At 40.7% G+C, this 15,726-nt stretch overlaps 1 protein-coding gene across 4 annotated transcripts in view; it reads right to left on the bottom strand.

The window, feature by feature from the left end:
• Positions 1-13,305, bottom strand: part of VRK2 (VRK serine/threonine kinase 2) — a 98,979-nt gene extending 85,674 nt beyond the window's left edge. The window contains exons 1-2 of one of the 4 annotated variants that reach the window (XM_043468617.1): positions 13,051-13,305; positions 9,339-9,500 (exon numbers count right to left, since the gene is read on the bottom strand). In XM_043468617.1, the coding sequence (XP_043324552.1) occupies positions 9,339-9,474 (136 nt within the window). In that variant the 5' untranslated portion in view covers positions 9,475-9,500; positions 13,051-13,305. Of the gene's footprint in view, positions 1-9,338; positions 9,501-9,709; positions 9,731-13,050 lie in introns of those variants that run through there. The other 3 variants (XM_043468615.1, XM_043468614.1, XM_043468616.1) reach the window with 3 other exon arrangements.
• Positions 13,306-15,726: the final 2,421 nt, after the last annotated feature.

The raw sequence follows: 15,726 nt of genomic DNA, 5'->3' as shown, positions 1-15,726 counted from the left end.
GCTGTTAAGTCTACTTCAATTAAGGGCTACTCTGTAGAATTGTTTCATTCTAAACACAAAACTGTTTAATCTTAATATAATGTCCATTTTTTTAAACTCTCTCTGCACTGTGCATTAGCAAAGTAGACTCCCTCAATAAATCCTATAATCTATGGATTAAGTGCATGGCTTCTTATATTTAAAAAACATACTTGAAAAGAAGATGAACAGAAACTTATACCCCTCAAGCTCCCCAAGACAAATAAAATAATGCCTCTAACTCTAAAAAGACAGAACCCTACATACATGCCACATATTACAGTACCAACAGCACAAAATTTCATCTCAGATAAGCCAACTGTTGGGAAAATTATTTTTCCCCAACAGACTAGTTTTAATTTAACCAATCATTTTTTAAGCTGTTATATATTGGGCCTTGTTGAAGCACTCTTGAGAGAAGGCCTACAAGGAGTTTATAATCTAATATTGGTGGAGGGTAAACAGTATACAAATGGCAATCATAAGAAACAAGATAAGCGCTTCGAAAGAACATATTACAGGAAGGAACAAAGAGCAAGCAAGCAAAGTTGTGGCTACTCCCCTGCTTGCCTCGTTAGCATGTTAGAATTTTCATAAGGCCTATTGGCCACCATTTGTTTCCACCAGTGATCCCAGCAACAGACTCCCCTAGCTCTCAGTCTACTGAACCTATGGACTCTGCTCAATTCGGCTGCTGTTCGCCTTTTTGTAAGACCAACTCGCCTCTGTCCCTAGTTGTTCATCTCATGCAGTCACCAACTGCAGTAAATGCATCACATGCCACCACACGACTATTTTAGGAAACCCTGCAGTGTACCAACTGGCTAGGGCAACCCTGGGTATGAAATTTTAGTTGCCTGAAAACGATGTTTCCAAAGGAAAGATGAGAGGAGGAGGACAAGGGAAGTAGCCATACTCCTCTTAAATGGCCACGATACCTAAGCAAAGCAAGTTGGAGTAAGGTCTGCATATGAGCCAAAGCTTAGAATTTCATTGCTTTTGTTGGCTCATGTCACTCCTTTAATTAATGTCACTTTCTCTGGTTTAATATCAGAGCAAGTGACAAGAGTGCTTCTGGATGAATTGTGTTTTCTGAGGACTGTATGGCATACTCTCCCGCAGTCTGACGGAGGGACGTGCCAGCTTTACTTGGCAGTTACAATGCACCAGCTTTAGTTTTAGTAGTTTAATTTGTGGCAGTTATATGTTTTGAATACGTTGAAGTATTCACAATGGTCTCATGGAATCTGCTCCATAGATAAAGTTTACACAGTGGAAAAGAAAAAGCAATGGCTATAAGGCGATTACAAAAAGCTTCTCTTGGCCACAGCTGGTCTTATAGGCATTCTTGTAAATTTAAGAGCATTTAGAGAATACGATTAAAGTGATCACAAGAAATGATGCCCTTTTTTTTTATTTTTGCCCAGTTCTGTAGCTGGTGTGAGACGATCATAAGGAATATGATATTTAGAACTCAATTTTATGCAAAATCCATTATTCAAGAAGTGAAGTTTATATACATGATAGACATGCAATGAAATAAATGTTAGAATAGGAAGCTTTGTTACTTATGCATTAAGTTGGTTCTAACGTTTTGGTAAACTAACTTTTTATTGATATAAAATTCAAAAAAAATTCTGCATTTAGAGAAAGGACTAAACTTCTCCCTTTATTAAAGATCTTTCTGTTTCAGACTAAAATAATCGGAAGGTTTTTAATTTGGAGTTTTTCCTTCATCTCCTTTATACACTTTTGTGAAGCCTCATCAGCTCATGGTGAGAGCTGCCACCAAGGAGTTCTTCCAAACTTTACCTGCCCTTTCTAAATTTAGGGTTCTTTACTGCAGCAGGTTGAAGATCTGGCTTTGAATGCACCTGGCTCTGCTGGAGAACAGAAATATTCATCTCCACTGAATGCATGCTGCTTAAGTGCTGGAGGCACTTGCAGGAGAGTAACTCTCATTGGAAACTTCATTACAATACTTTTCTCTTCCCTACATGAAGTAGTAATTCTCATTCACCAAAGATAGAATTTTGCTTGACACTGCCACAGGAGCTCCTGTTTGACTTTCAAAATTAATCAACCTCTAAGCTGGAGTAGAAATGGCATGTCCTTTAACCTTAAGCACAAAAAGCTCTCAACAGACTGCAGTTTTTATATCCCTGGATGGGAGTTTGGGCCCCTGATACTTAAACTTGATGCACATACTGGGTTTCTGGCATGCTTTTGCCCATACCCATCTGCTTGGCTGGCACTGTGCCCATTCAGAAGGTGTGATGCCAGTTTCAATAGGGCATAGGTGCCAATCAAAGATGGGCTTGGAGGGGCAGCATGCAGAACGCAGCAAAAGTCAGCTCTTCTGCCAGAAGATCCTCCTGTTATCATATAATGCCAATGAAGGGCCACATGCCTCATTGCCTAGGATCACACTGCATCTGTAGATGTTTCTGGCCTTCAATGGATATCTTTCTATGAATCTTTTCCTTCAAGTATTACTTGATTGGAGATGTTAAAGGAAAGTCTTCCTGACTAAATGAAGTCAGGATGACTTTCTTTTTCCCTTTTAAAAGAAACAATGGAAATCTTCAAAAATTTTCTTGAAATAATTGCTGAGTTTTATGTCCTTCCTCTTAAAATGCCCTTTCATGTAGAAAACTGCATAATGTACTCAGTTCATGTAATAGAGTTATAAGGGACAAACATTCTGAAGATGCACGAATTGCAAAATCAAGTATGTAAGCAGTATAAGGTCCATGAACATTTTTGAATCATTGTTAAGTGAGGAGGGTGAACAAATTTTCATCATCCAAATAGCTAATTTCTAGTGAATACTCCTATTTAGAGCTTTAGAGTTTCTTAATTTTCTTCTCATTTATTCTATAAACATAGATATTCCTGTTTCTTAAAAGAAGACTACTTCCTACTCTTCTTCCATACCTAAAGAAAAAAAAGCCTAAAACACTTCAGAAGCTAAACTCCATTCATATTTCATAAGGAAGCTAGACGCTCCCGAAAGTTGAGTTTTGTTTTGTTTTTTTTTACTGTGTGGCAATAGAGGTGAACTCATTTCATGAAGAAGAAACTTCCCTATAGTGATAGGCTTCAAATTTAAAAACCTTGACCACTGAAACCATTGTAAGATAGTAACAGGTGCAGTGGAAGAGGCATAACGCACAAATTATTGAAGAACAGAGCAGTTTGTAAATCTTCCCTTAAGGCAAAAGAGTTTGACAGTAGAATGCTGAACATGAAGACCCATAATATAAAATATGTTTAAAAGATCGGATACTTACAAAAACAAAAAAGACAAGCAAAGACTAAGCAAACCTTAGGAGGATGCTTCCTTTTTATACAAAGAATCCAAACTTTTGCAGGTATTTAGATTTCTTAGCTGGTAAGTAAACGAACACTGTGCTTTTAAAATTCAAAATTAACAGCCAATGGCCAGCACATACAAAATTAAAATAAAACTTCTAGGAACTTTAAATTCTTATGAAAGGTACAACACGTTTATTAAATTCACAAAATCCCAAGCAATCTCTTCATCTGTTGAGATTATACCAACTGCTGCTGCTGCTAAGTCACTTCAGTCATGTCCGACTCTGTGTGACCTCATAGACGACAGCCTACCAGGCTCCCCCGTCCCTGGGATTCTCCAGGCAAGAACACTGGAGTGGGTTGCCATTTCCTTCTCCGATGCATGAAAGTGAAAAGTGAAAGTGAAGTCGCTCAGTCATGTCCGACTCTTCACAACCCCATGGACTGCAGCCTACCAGGCTCCTCCATCCATGGGATTTTCCAGGCAAGAGTACTGGAGTGGGGTGCCGTTGCCTTCTCCGGATTACACCAACTATTACATTTTAAACCTTCAGCTTGGAACTAATTTATCTTATATATGACAGTTTCTAGAACAAGTTATCCTTATTTCATGTTTATTTCCTTCTTCTCACCCCCAGGGTATCATCCGCAAAATTTCCTAGTAACTATTCTGGTGGGAGGAGAAGGCAATGGCACCCCACTCCAGTACTCTTGCCTGGAAAATCCCATAGACGGAGGAGCCTGGTAGACTGCGGTCCATGGGGTCGCTAATAGTTGGGACACAACTGAGTGACTTCACTTTCACTTTTCACTTTCATGCATTGGAGAAGGAAATGACAACCCACTCCAGTGTTCTTTCCTGGAGAATCCCAGGGATGGTGGAGCCTGGTGGGCTTCCATCTATGGGGTCGAGCAGAGTCGGACATGACTGAAGCGACTTAGCAGTAGCAGCAGCAGCATGGTGGTGGGGCCACAATGTTGCATTGTGTTAGGTCAGATTAACTGCTTATCTCAAAGTCTTCTCTATAAAACACTGCCAAAATAACATCTAACACAGCAATATATTATGAAGCAATACATGTTTTAGTAACTTTATTTTGTTGCTAGCATTATCATTAGGCTCTTCAGAACATTACTCTTCATACCTTAAAAACCAATCCATTCTAGCTGACTAGAAAGTTGTTCTCGTTCAGTCACTAAGTCATGTCTGACTCTTTGTGACCCCTCTGGACTGTAGCCTGCTAGGCTCCTCTGTCCATGGGATCTCTTAGCCAAGAACACTGGAGTGGGCTGCCATTTCCCTCTCCAGGGGATCTTCCCCACCCAGGGATCAAACCAGCATCTCCCACACTGGAAGGCAGATTCTTTACCACTGAGCCACCAAACAATACAATAAATAAAAACCACACAAAAAAATTTTTTTCTATTTAGATAAAGGTCTATTTCTTCATCGATAATTGAGTTAAACTTTGACAATATCTACAACTCCCAGTTACTCTATCTTCTCTCTGCCCTGCCCAACAAAGATTTCTTCTGTTTCTAAAGAACAAAATTGAGCTAATCTGAGAGGATTACCCAAGAAATGTATGGCAGTCACCTGAACTCTAAACATTTATCCATGAATAAATGATTGGTCTTAATGCTTCAAGAATTAATCTTAGTTATAATAACATTATTTATAAAATATAATGCTCTTGATTTACTGTCAATAAAAGCATATATAGATTTTATAGTTAATTTGTCTCAAGTTTTTATGACTAAGAGTGTTATCTTTAAGATAACAGGCTGGAGTTAAGGGTGACATCTATAATTATGTGGGGGAAAAAAGAAAACTGGCTTGTGTGGGTTTAGTAGCCCAACTTCAGTCTCAATCTCTGAGGCAAATAACTGGTAAACATATAGCCTGTGCTTAATATTCCAAAGATGCTAAATGGTCATGGCTATGCTCAAATTCTTAAAAATAAAACTTCTACAGATAAAGCATTCTATCATTTGTTACTTCCTCCTCCAGGGGATCTTCCCAAACCAGGGGTCAAACCCACCTCTCCTGCATTGGTAGGCAGATTCTTTACCATTGAGCCACCTGGGAAAGCTGTCTAAGAAGACTTTAAAGTAATTTGGCTAAAGTTTATTATCTATAATTCTGTTTTTCTAGATTTTTTACTAATTCTGAAACATAGTACCTTTCATATCTGAAACATAAGATACAGTTTATGTGAGAATTTTCACTATGTCATCATGGCTACTACTGTAAATTGAAATGGGAAAAACATACACTTTGGCAAGTAAAATGCCATAGACTTCCACTGACATTCTCTGTTTCTCAGTTTCACCATATTTAGTAGCTAAGCCCATCACAGTCCATGGGAGGACAAATGGAAAAACCCTCCCATACATGTCTTAGTCACCATGCTAATCTGAGCACCAGACACCAAATTTAGAGTTCAGCTATCACTGAGAATGGGAAGTTCTAAATAAATAAATCAATTACAGTGAATTGCTTATCAAGTTCCAAGTTCTTTAAAAGTATTACCTTAATCATTGCAAGTATTATTACCTCAATCCTAGAGAACAGAAACAAAGATTCCTGAATAGATGAAAGTTACTCATTTCGCAAAAGGCTCAGCTCAAAACCTTAAAGCTGTGATTTATGAAATTCTCCAGTTTGCTTGGTTCTGTTATTCCTAGCACTAAAGTAAAATTCAAACTCTTAGTTCTGTCTCCTGAAGTTTTAGAATTTTTTTTTTCACTTTTTTGATCCTGAGGTTACTGCAAGCTTTCCCACTCCCCGAAACAGTTTCCTTTCTTCCTTTTCCCCTCCTCTCTTTTCAAATGCAAAGGAAGAACTTTGTTTTATGTTCAGACTTTCTTTTTCCTCTTATTACTATTTCTGTTACTGCTACAGGAACATTATTTCTCCAAGTTGAGAGTAAATACAAAACATCTCTGCCCCTTCCCCTTTACTTCTTGCTGACTACTGAAAGTCTTTGGCTATTGATCTCAAAACTACAGGACAGTTGTACATGCACATATGAGTCAGTCAGGGCGGTTAGTCTCTTCTCAGCCTTAAGTGACAATGCTGATGAAGTATCTGCTGAAAGTGTATCTAGAAAACATAATGCTTAACAATGTAGCTGTCACAAAGGTATTAGGGAAACCTGAACTGGCTGGCTACTTCCTTTATACAGGAAATGATGAGAACCATGCTAAAATGCAAAAACATGATATAATTTCATATGGATTTTCTCAGCTTGAAAAATATACGTAAAAACTAATTTTAACAAAGCTATTGCTGACAGCATCTCACTGAGGAGCTGAGATCATAATTTATGAGTGCCACTTTTGATAGAACAGTAACAACATTTGCAACACACAACTTTTCCTCAAAATAGCTAAACATTTCCTTAAAATCTTATCCCAGTCATATGCATTTGCTCATATATCCAGGATCCAGGTTCTTCAATTCAGATAGTAGGGGGTACTTCATAACTATGAAATCTTGAAAATTGTTGCAAACTAAATATTATTGAGAAAAATTAAGTAAAAAATATGTGCAGTACTTAGATTGAAAGAAGCAAGGTTTTCTCCTATATTTGAATAGGGGCAAATAAATCACATGACTAAGCCTAAATTCCTAATTCCACATGCCTAAATTCCTTTTTCACAACAGGAACCACACAAGTAGCATGTGTACACATATATGTATGCATACACACACATAGTTCAACTTTAAACATGGTCTTAAATTTAAATACATATTAACACATATAATATTTACAATTAAAAAGAGAAAAGAAATAAGACTAGCACAATCAATACTTTTCTGTAGTTCTTTGAAATTACTCAAAATAATTCAAACATTAGAATAACTGACAAGCTGTGCAATCCAAGGCTACAGTTCAGCCACATCAGAAATAACTTATTCCACTCCATTTCTCTGACCTTGAGTCAAGACAATATACCAGAGATCTTAACACTCATCTATACAAGAGAATTCATCAATTCAGAGTTTCAACTAACAATTACTCTTCAAAGAATATACTCTCTGTAGACTCCAAGTCCTCTCAGGGTCTTTATCTACAACATTCAACATGGTAGCCACTACCTATAGGTAGTTACTGAGTCCCTGAAATGGGGCTAGACATATCCTGGTCTAGTCCCATTTAACTAAAGAAGTGAAATATTTCCCTTTTTTAATATCAATAATGTATTGGAATTGTATTTTAGATACATCACATTAAATAATACATATTATTTAAATAAATTTCACCTGCTTTTTTTTAATGTGGCTCCTTGACAATTTTATAGTCCATATGTGGCTTGCATTACATTTCTGTTAAACAGTGCCGCTTGTGTCACTAAATCTAGTACTTAACATTTTTCAAGCAAGTTCAAACCCTTTAAATAGGGAAGTTGTTCTTTATCTAACCCACACTACACTTCTGTGTTGGTCTTATCTTCCCAACTAGATTAGACACTTAGGTGATTAATAAGAAGTTATTTATTCACTGTATTTCACCCATTTATTCGATACTACAATCTCAACTTCATCAGAAGAGGAGCTTAATCCTTCAAGATCCATGAAACACATTTGCGTGAGAAGGGTGGCATATTCTGCCACCTGTTTGGTGCCTGTTTGGCAACAGGATTATTTTGCACTGAATGCACTTGAAAAACAGCAAATGCAGGGAAAGGCTTTCTCTGAACTCCCTTTATCTGGCTAAAGACAGAGCACCCCTCCCCCCAAAAAAACACACACACAACTCTACTGTTTTAAAGACATCTAGGAGAGCTTCATTAACCAGGAAAGACTGAGTCATCACAGAAGAGATTAGATATTGACATCACTCCCAAACTTTGTTACAGACTATCACAGCCCCCATCTACTCTTCTACAGGCCTAGTAATCTCTCCGAAAAATCATGTACTGTCCCTAAAGTGGCCTAGTCCCTTCTCTTCCCTTATTAAGATAGTATGTAAGCTCTCAAATTTTACCATGCTTTAGGATATTTATTCAACTATTTTTCCACCTGTAATATTACTGTGCACATAACATCAAAAAATTAATGTATTTGTATACCTTATCTCCTGTTAATCTTCCTGCTATCAGTTCATTGCATAAACCCAGCTATTAAACTTAGGAGGGCAGAGGGAATGTCTTTCTTCCCCTTTACTCTAAAATGTTTAATAAGGAACCCAAGATTCTTCCATGGAAGGCTTTTTTACCAACTTCTTAAACGCCTCCAGACACAGATGTAATAAGTCAATATATTTAGAATTTCTCCTTGAGAGGATTTTTTTTAATCACTAATATTTATCTTATTCATTAAATCTCATCTTGTAATGGATATCCCTTGATCCTTAAAACTATAGATAAAAGGTAGCCCTGAACAATCCTTTTAAAGTCAATGTAATTTAAAATTTTTTAATATAGTGTAAAAACACACTCAACTTAGGTTCCTTACTTGTACCAAAAAACACAGAAACTATGTTTAAGTATCTGTTAATTATCCTAAAGATAGCACATAATAGTACCAATCTAGATGTACAAGAGAGAAGTTAATTAATTCTATGCAATAGATAGCCTTGGGTATTAAGGCCCAGTTCTCTAGTGAGACCTAGTGAAGAAATGACCAGAACCTTACACTACTTCAACATTAATGATTAAGATTCACAAATGGGAAATGTTCATAATCATAGAGTTGTGTTCTCTTGAGTCATAAAAACCAATGTTTCCAAGAAAACAGTCTCAAAACAGAACATTAACCATTTGTCTGGCAGACTGTGTAACTGTGCTCTGGAAAGACTTTCTAAGAGTCATTTAGAAAGACATGGACAAGAAGGGACTAGGGTCAGTCATATCTTGAACCTAGCATAGACCTTCTACTAAACACTAACTATCTTCATATTACTTACATTTATGAATTCTATTTGATTTCAATTTTCAAAATATTAAGTCATCACAGTCACATACATAAGAGTATCTGGTGATTTATACTTTACCTAAATATATCAAGCCAAATCCTCCAGAGCCAATCAGCTTGCCCAGCACCCATTGTTTTCCTTCCATGTCATCCAGGACTGTGCCTTCTGGAAGTGGAATAGGAAGCTTGTATTTTTCTTTTCTTCTTGGTGGCATCACTTCTGTTGACAGAAGGGGTGAGGCTGTAATTAAAAATAAAAACAACAAAGAAAACTCCACTTAAATACATTTCTCAAAATGTCTTCTATGGGGCACCTTCCCAGAAATTAGGATTCTAAAGTCAACTGGGATTGGGAAAGCCCACATATTATATTCAAACTGGAGATTCACCAAGATTACAATATTGAAATCGAAGAGACACTGATACTAAAAAAAACAAAGCCTGCTGAACCTCACTTAACATTTCCAAAATTCAGTTAGGGGGTCAAAACACCTACTCAGTTCAGTTCAGTCGCTCAGTCATGACCGACTCTTTGTGACCCCAGGAATCGCAGCACGCCAGGCCTCCCTGTCCATCACAAACTCCCAGTTTACTCAGACTCATGCCTATTGAATCAGTGATGCCATCCAGCCATCTCATCCTCTGTCATCCCCTTCTCCTCCTGCCCCCAATCCCTCCCAGCATCAGGGTCTTTTCCAACGAGTCAACTCTTCGCATGAGGTGGCCAAAGTATCAGGGTTTCAGCTTCAGCATCAGTCCTTCCAATGAACACCCAGGACTGATCTCCTTCAGGATGGACTGGCTGGCTCTCCTTGCAGTCCAAGGGACTCTCAAAGAGTCTTCTCCAACACCACAGTTCAAAAGCATCAGTTTTTCGGCGCTCAGCTTTCTTTATAGTCCAACTCTCACATCCATACATGACCACTGGAAAAACCATAGCCTTGACCAGACAGACCTTTGTTGGCAAAGTAATGTCTCTGCTTTTTAATATGCTATCTAGGTTGGTCATAACTTTCCTTCCAAGGAGCAAGTGTCTTTTAATTGCATGGCTGCAGTCACCACCTGCAGTGATTTTGGAGCCCAAAAAAATAAAGTCTGACACTGTTTCCACTGTCTCCCCACTATTTCCCATGAGGTGATGGGACCAGATGCCATGATCTTAGTTTTCTGAATGTTAAGCTTTAAGCCAACTTTTTCACTCTTCTCTTTCACTTTCATCAAGAGGCTTTTTAGTTCCTCTTCACTTTCTGCCATAAGGGTAGTGTCATCTACATATATGAAGTTATTGATATTTCTCCCGGCCATCTTGATTCCAGTTTGTGCTTCCTCCAGCCTAGCATTTCTCATGATGTACTCTGCATAGAAGTTAAATAAGCAGGGTGACAATATGCAGCCTTGACGTACTCCTTTTCTATTTGGAACCAGTCTGTTGTTCCATGTCCAGTTCTAACTGTTGCTTCCTGACCTGCATACAGGTTTCTCAAGAGGCAGGTCAGGTGGTCTGATATTCCCTTCTCTTTCAGAATTTTCCACAGTTTATTGTGATCCACACAGTCGAAGGCTGTGGCGTAATCAATAAAGCAGAAATGGATGTTTTCTGGAACTCTCTTGCTTTTTTGATGATCCAGCGGATATTGGCAATTTGATCTCTGGTTCCTCTGCCTTTTCTAAAACCAGCTTGAACATCTGTAAGTTCTCAGTTCATGTATTGCTGAAGCCTGGCTTGGAAAATTTTGAGCATTACCTTACTAGCGTGTGAGATGAGTGCAACTGTGTGGTAGTTTGAGCATTCCTTGGAATTGCCTTTCTTAGGGAGTGGAATGAAAACCGACCTTTTCTAGTCCTGTGGCCACTGCTGAGTTTTCCAAATTTGCTGGCATATTGACAGCAGCACTTGCACAGCATCATCTTTCAGGATTTGAAATAGCTCAACTGGAATTCTATCAACTCCACTAGCTTTGTTTGTAGTGATGCTTTCTAAGGCCCACTTGGCTTCACATTCCAGGATGTCTGGCTCTAGGTGACTGATCACACCATTGTGATTATCTGGGTCGTGAAGATCTTTTTTGTCCAGTTCTTCTGTGTATTCTTGCCACATCTTCTTAATATCTTCTGCTTCTGTTAGGTCCATACCATTTCTGTCCTTTATTGAGCCCATTTTCATGGATGTGTAACTAAGCAGAGCACTAGGCCACTGTGCAGTTAGTTGTGAGACTACCACACTACTGTTTCAACTTCTTTCTACTTCTCTCTACCCTGTCTCTTCCCCATTATCACCAAAGTGAAAACTGTCCTGCCTTAGAAATTTATGCAGCACTACCAACAACAGTGTAGAGACGCCACAGGATAGCCACACAACTTTAACCAATTAACTGTAATTGTACATAGGTTAGTGAATCTTACTAGAGATTTTTGGGAAGGACTAGAAAATTTCTTAGGGAGAAACAAAACGCACACACAGCATATAAGCCTGAAACAAGTGTGAAAGTAACGGCAATCCTCTGCTGCTGCTGCTAAGTCGCTTCAGTCATGTCGGACTCTGTGCAACCCCATAGACAACAGCCCACAGGTTCCCCCATCCCTGGGATTCTCCAGGCAAGTGCACTGGAGTGGGATGCCATTTCCTTCTCCAATAACGGCAATCCTCTAAGTAGTTTCAAAGAATTTTTTTTAAACCTTTTTTTAGGCCTTCGAAATGAAAGTAGTCTTCGTTGTATAATCTATCCATCTTCTGAACAAGGTTTCTGTTCCTTTCAGTAGGCTTTCCCCCTACATATCCCAATGCCCTATCTTACTCAGCAGTAACACCCGGGTAGAGCAATATTCACTCGTCCTCCTAACTCGAACACAAAGGAAGCTGGGAAATCATATGAACAGTGCCCCAAAGAAGGAAAAGTTCTGACCAGGACTTTATACTGGGGGCTCAGACAATTAAAGAATCTGCCTCCAATGCAGGAGACCTGGGTTGGATCCCAGGGTCAGGAAGATCCCCTGGAGAAGGGAACGGAAACCCACTCCAATATTCTTGCCCCATGGACAGGATAGCCTGGTGGGCTACAGACCATGGAGTTGCAAAGTCACACGATTCAAAGACTGACACTTTCACTTTCTATATACTGACCAGAATCTTGTTTAAATACTGGTATCCAACACTTATCTGCTGATTTAAAACCTTAAGTCTTGTGATAACAACTTTTCAGCAGGGCATACATTCTCCATCAGTATGAAGAAGATAAAAACCGTTTGGGGCAAGTCCGTGGCACCAGAACTGGAAGCCTGAAAGGTGACTGTCTATACAGTGAACACCCACGGCATGGATCCAGAGTTCAAGGCACGGGAGGAAGCGCCAACCTCCTCTCAAGGCCAGTCCCGGACAAGCTTGTCCCTGCTGCTTCAGGGCCCTTCCCGCTAGGATGAAAAGTGCTTAACACGAGTTTCCGAAGACAACCCGGTACCCAGAGGCCTGAACCCGAGCCGGGACCGGGCTTGGGGCGGCCTCGGAGACGGACCGTGACGGCGGGGACAAGGGCGGGTCAGCGCGGCCGTCCAAGACAGCCCCTTAGCTTCCCACCCACCCAACTCCCCACTTCTCGCCACGCCCAGGGCCGGCCCGAACCACCGGAAGCCCGCCGGCGTCCGGACTCTCACTTCCTACCTCGAGCCCCTGTAGGCGGTGGTAAAAGAAAGCCAATCCCCTTTCCCGCCTAACTCCCCCGCCCCGCGTTTTGGGCAAACGCGTGGGGAAGGGGCGCCAGGATTTCGCGCTGAGTTTTAAAATAGTCAGAACCCACCGCGGAAGCAGGGAACCCTCCCGGGCCCGGCGTCTCACTCCGACGGCAGCTCCTTCCAGGCGTGGGGCGCCGCGCGGGCGGGGCAGGCGGGACGCGGAAGTGCGGGGTCTCGCCGCGACTCCCGGCACCCAGGACGAGGGAAGGCTCCCTTGGGCCTCGCGAGGCCGGGCGGGGCGGCGGGCCTCCAATCCCGCGGGGAGGCGGGCCCGGAGCCGGCTCGGCCCTCGGTAGGGGCCTAGCAAACTTTCTGCCCCTGTTACCGCATCGCTTAGCCAGGGCGGAGACGCTGGCCCGGGTTCCGAGGAGCCTAGTCCCGGCCTAGGCCCGGGGGCAACCGTAATTACTTTAAAACTTCAAAAACATGGTCTAATTTTTTTTTTGTCCGTGAAGTGGAAATAACCCTATTTAGGTTAATAAAATTTATTAAATTAAAAAAAATATTCTGGCATTTTTTTTAAACGATAAGACTTTATTCAAAACTCTTGCAATAGAATGTAACCATTCTCCGCCCCCATCCAGGCTGGCACAGAGCGTCGTAACATTGAGAATGGATACATGTGTATGTATCGCTGAGTCCTTTCGGTGTTCACCTGAAACTACCACAACTTTGTTAATTGTCTACACCCCCATACAAAATAAGAAGTTAAAAAGTTTGAAAAAAGAACTCTTGAAATAGAAAGAGCTATGCTCCATTCTAATTATGGACAGAAAACAAAAGTGGGAATTTATGGCCAAGGAACAGGTGGGGGTCAGTGGATAGAAAACTACTAAGAGGAAATATCAGGGCAAAGAGTTGTTCAGTCGCCCAGTCCAGTCCCACTCTTTGCGACCCCATGGACTGCAGCATGCCAGGCCTCACTGTCCCTCACCATCTCCTGGAGTTTGCCCAAGTTCATGTTCATTGCATTGGTGATACCCTCCAGCCATCTCCTCCTCTGTCGCCCTCTTCTCTTTCTACCCTCAATCTTTCCTAGCATCAGGGACTTTTCCAATAAGTCTGTTCGCATCTGATGACCAAAATACTGGAGCTTCAGCTTCAGGGTCAGTCCTTCCAGTGAATAGTCAGGGTTAATCTCCCTTAACACCGACTAGTTTGATCTCGTTGCTGTCCAAGGTATTTTCAGGAGTCTTCTCCAGTACCACAGTTGGAAGGCATCAATTCTTTGGAATTCTGTCCTCTTTATGGTGTCCGGCTCTCACAACCGTACGTGACCACTGGGAGGACCACAGCCTTGACTGTATGAACCTTTGTCTGCAAATTAATGTCTCTGCTTTACAACACACTATGTTTGCCATCACTTTCCTGCCAAGAAGCAATCATCTGATTTCATGGCTGCAGTCACTGTCCACAGTAATTTTGGAGCCCAAGAAGAGGGAATCTGTCACTACGTCCACCTTTTCCCATTCTATTTGCCATGCAGTAATGGGGCCGGATGCTATGATATTTACTAAGAGGAATTATCAGGGGATAAAGAGAGTACTTGCTACATAGTGCTAACAGAATTCTTGCAGAAGGCAGGTCAGGGTAATCAGACATCACCTGTGGGATGGTAGAAGCTGAGGGACTGTATCCTCCAATGAAGGATTGGGAGATGCTGGCTAAACTTAGCACTGGGAGATGCTTACTGATATTGGACAGTATGGAGAAAACTTATAAGTCCAAAAGTGAACGCCTATTTGGGAAAGAGTTCAGGTGAGCCTAAGTAGAGTTTGGTCAAGGAAAGGATCTTTGTCAGGTTATTGGTTATAAGATTTAGGTGATAATTAAGTAAGAAGGAAAAATAAGCTGTTTTCTAATATATAATAAGGACTCATAGCTTATAATGGAGAAGGCAATGGCAACTCATTGCAGTACTCTTTCCTGGAAAATCACATGGACGGAAGAGTCTGGTAGGCTGCAGTCCATGGGGTCACGAAGAGTCGGACACGACTGAGCGACTTCACTTTCACTTTTCACTTTCATGCATTGGAGAAGGAAATGGCAACCCACTCCAGTGTTCTTTCCTGGAGAATCCCAGGGATGGCGGAGCCTGGTGGGCTGCTGCCTATCTATGGGGTCGCACAGAGTCAGACACAACTGAAGTGACTTAGCAGCAGCAGCAGCAGCAGAGCTTATAATATTTTCAGTTAGTTCAGTTCAGTCTCTCAGTCATGTCCGACTCTGTGACCCCATGGACTGCAGCAGGCCAGGCTTCCCCTTGTCCATCACCAACACCCAGAGTTTGCTCAAACTCATGTCCATCAAGTTGGTAATGTCATCCAACCATCTCATCCTCTGTCATCCTCTTTTCCTCCTAAAATATAAAATTTAAGGTAGGCAAAACAAATGTTCAGAAAGCAATTATTAAACAATACATCAACATCTTCTGTAGGAAGTCAGTAATTGCTTGGGATGCAAATACTGAAAGGAAAGTCAAGATCCTTTAATGACTTTGATGGAGTAGAGTTTTAGGACTTCCTACACCTATCAAAATGTCACCAAATTAAAAATGGCATGAGAAGACACTTCTTAAAAAAACTTCACGTTGCAGATATAAAAGCATTTTTAAAGAAACTCAATAGTCTGTATGCAGAATAACTGTGCCCTTTAAGATACTCATTCATTAATGTAACATCCATTCTTATTTCCGTAAGATACATATGTAACATGCTATTTGTTTCCTGTCCAAACATTTA

Source organism: Cervus canadensis, chromosome 5 (genome assembly GCF_019320065.1).
Source record: "Cervus canadensis isolate Bull #8, Minnesota chromosome 5, ASM1932006v1, whole genome shotgun sequence".
Lineage (NCBI taxonomy): Eukaryota > Metazoa > Chordata > Mammalia > Artiodactyla > Cervidae > Cervus > Cervus canadensis.
The sequence above is the reverse complement of the archived record's forward strand: the minus strand, read 5'-3'. Positions and strand labels throughout refer to the sequence as shown.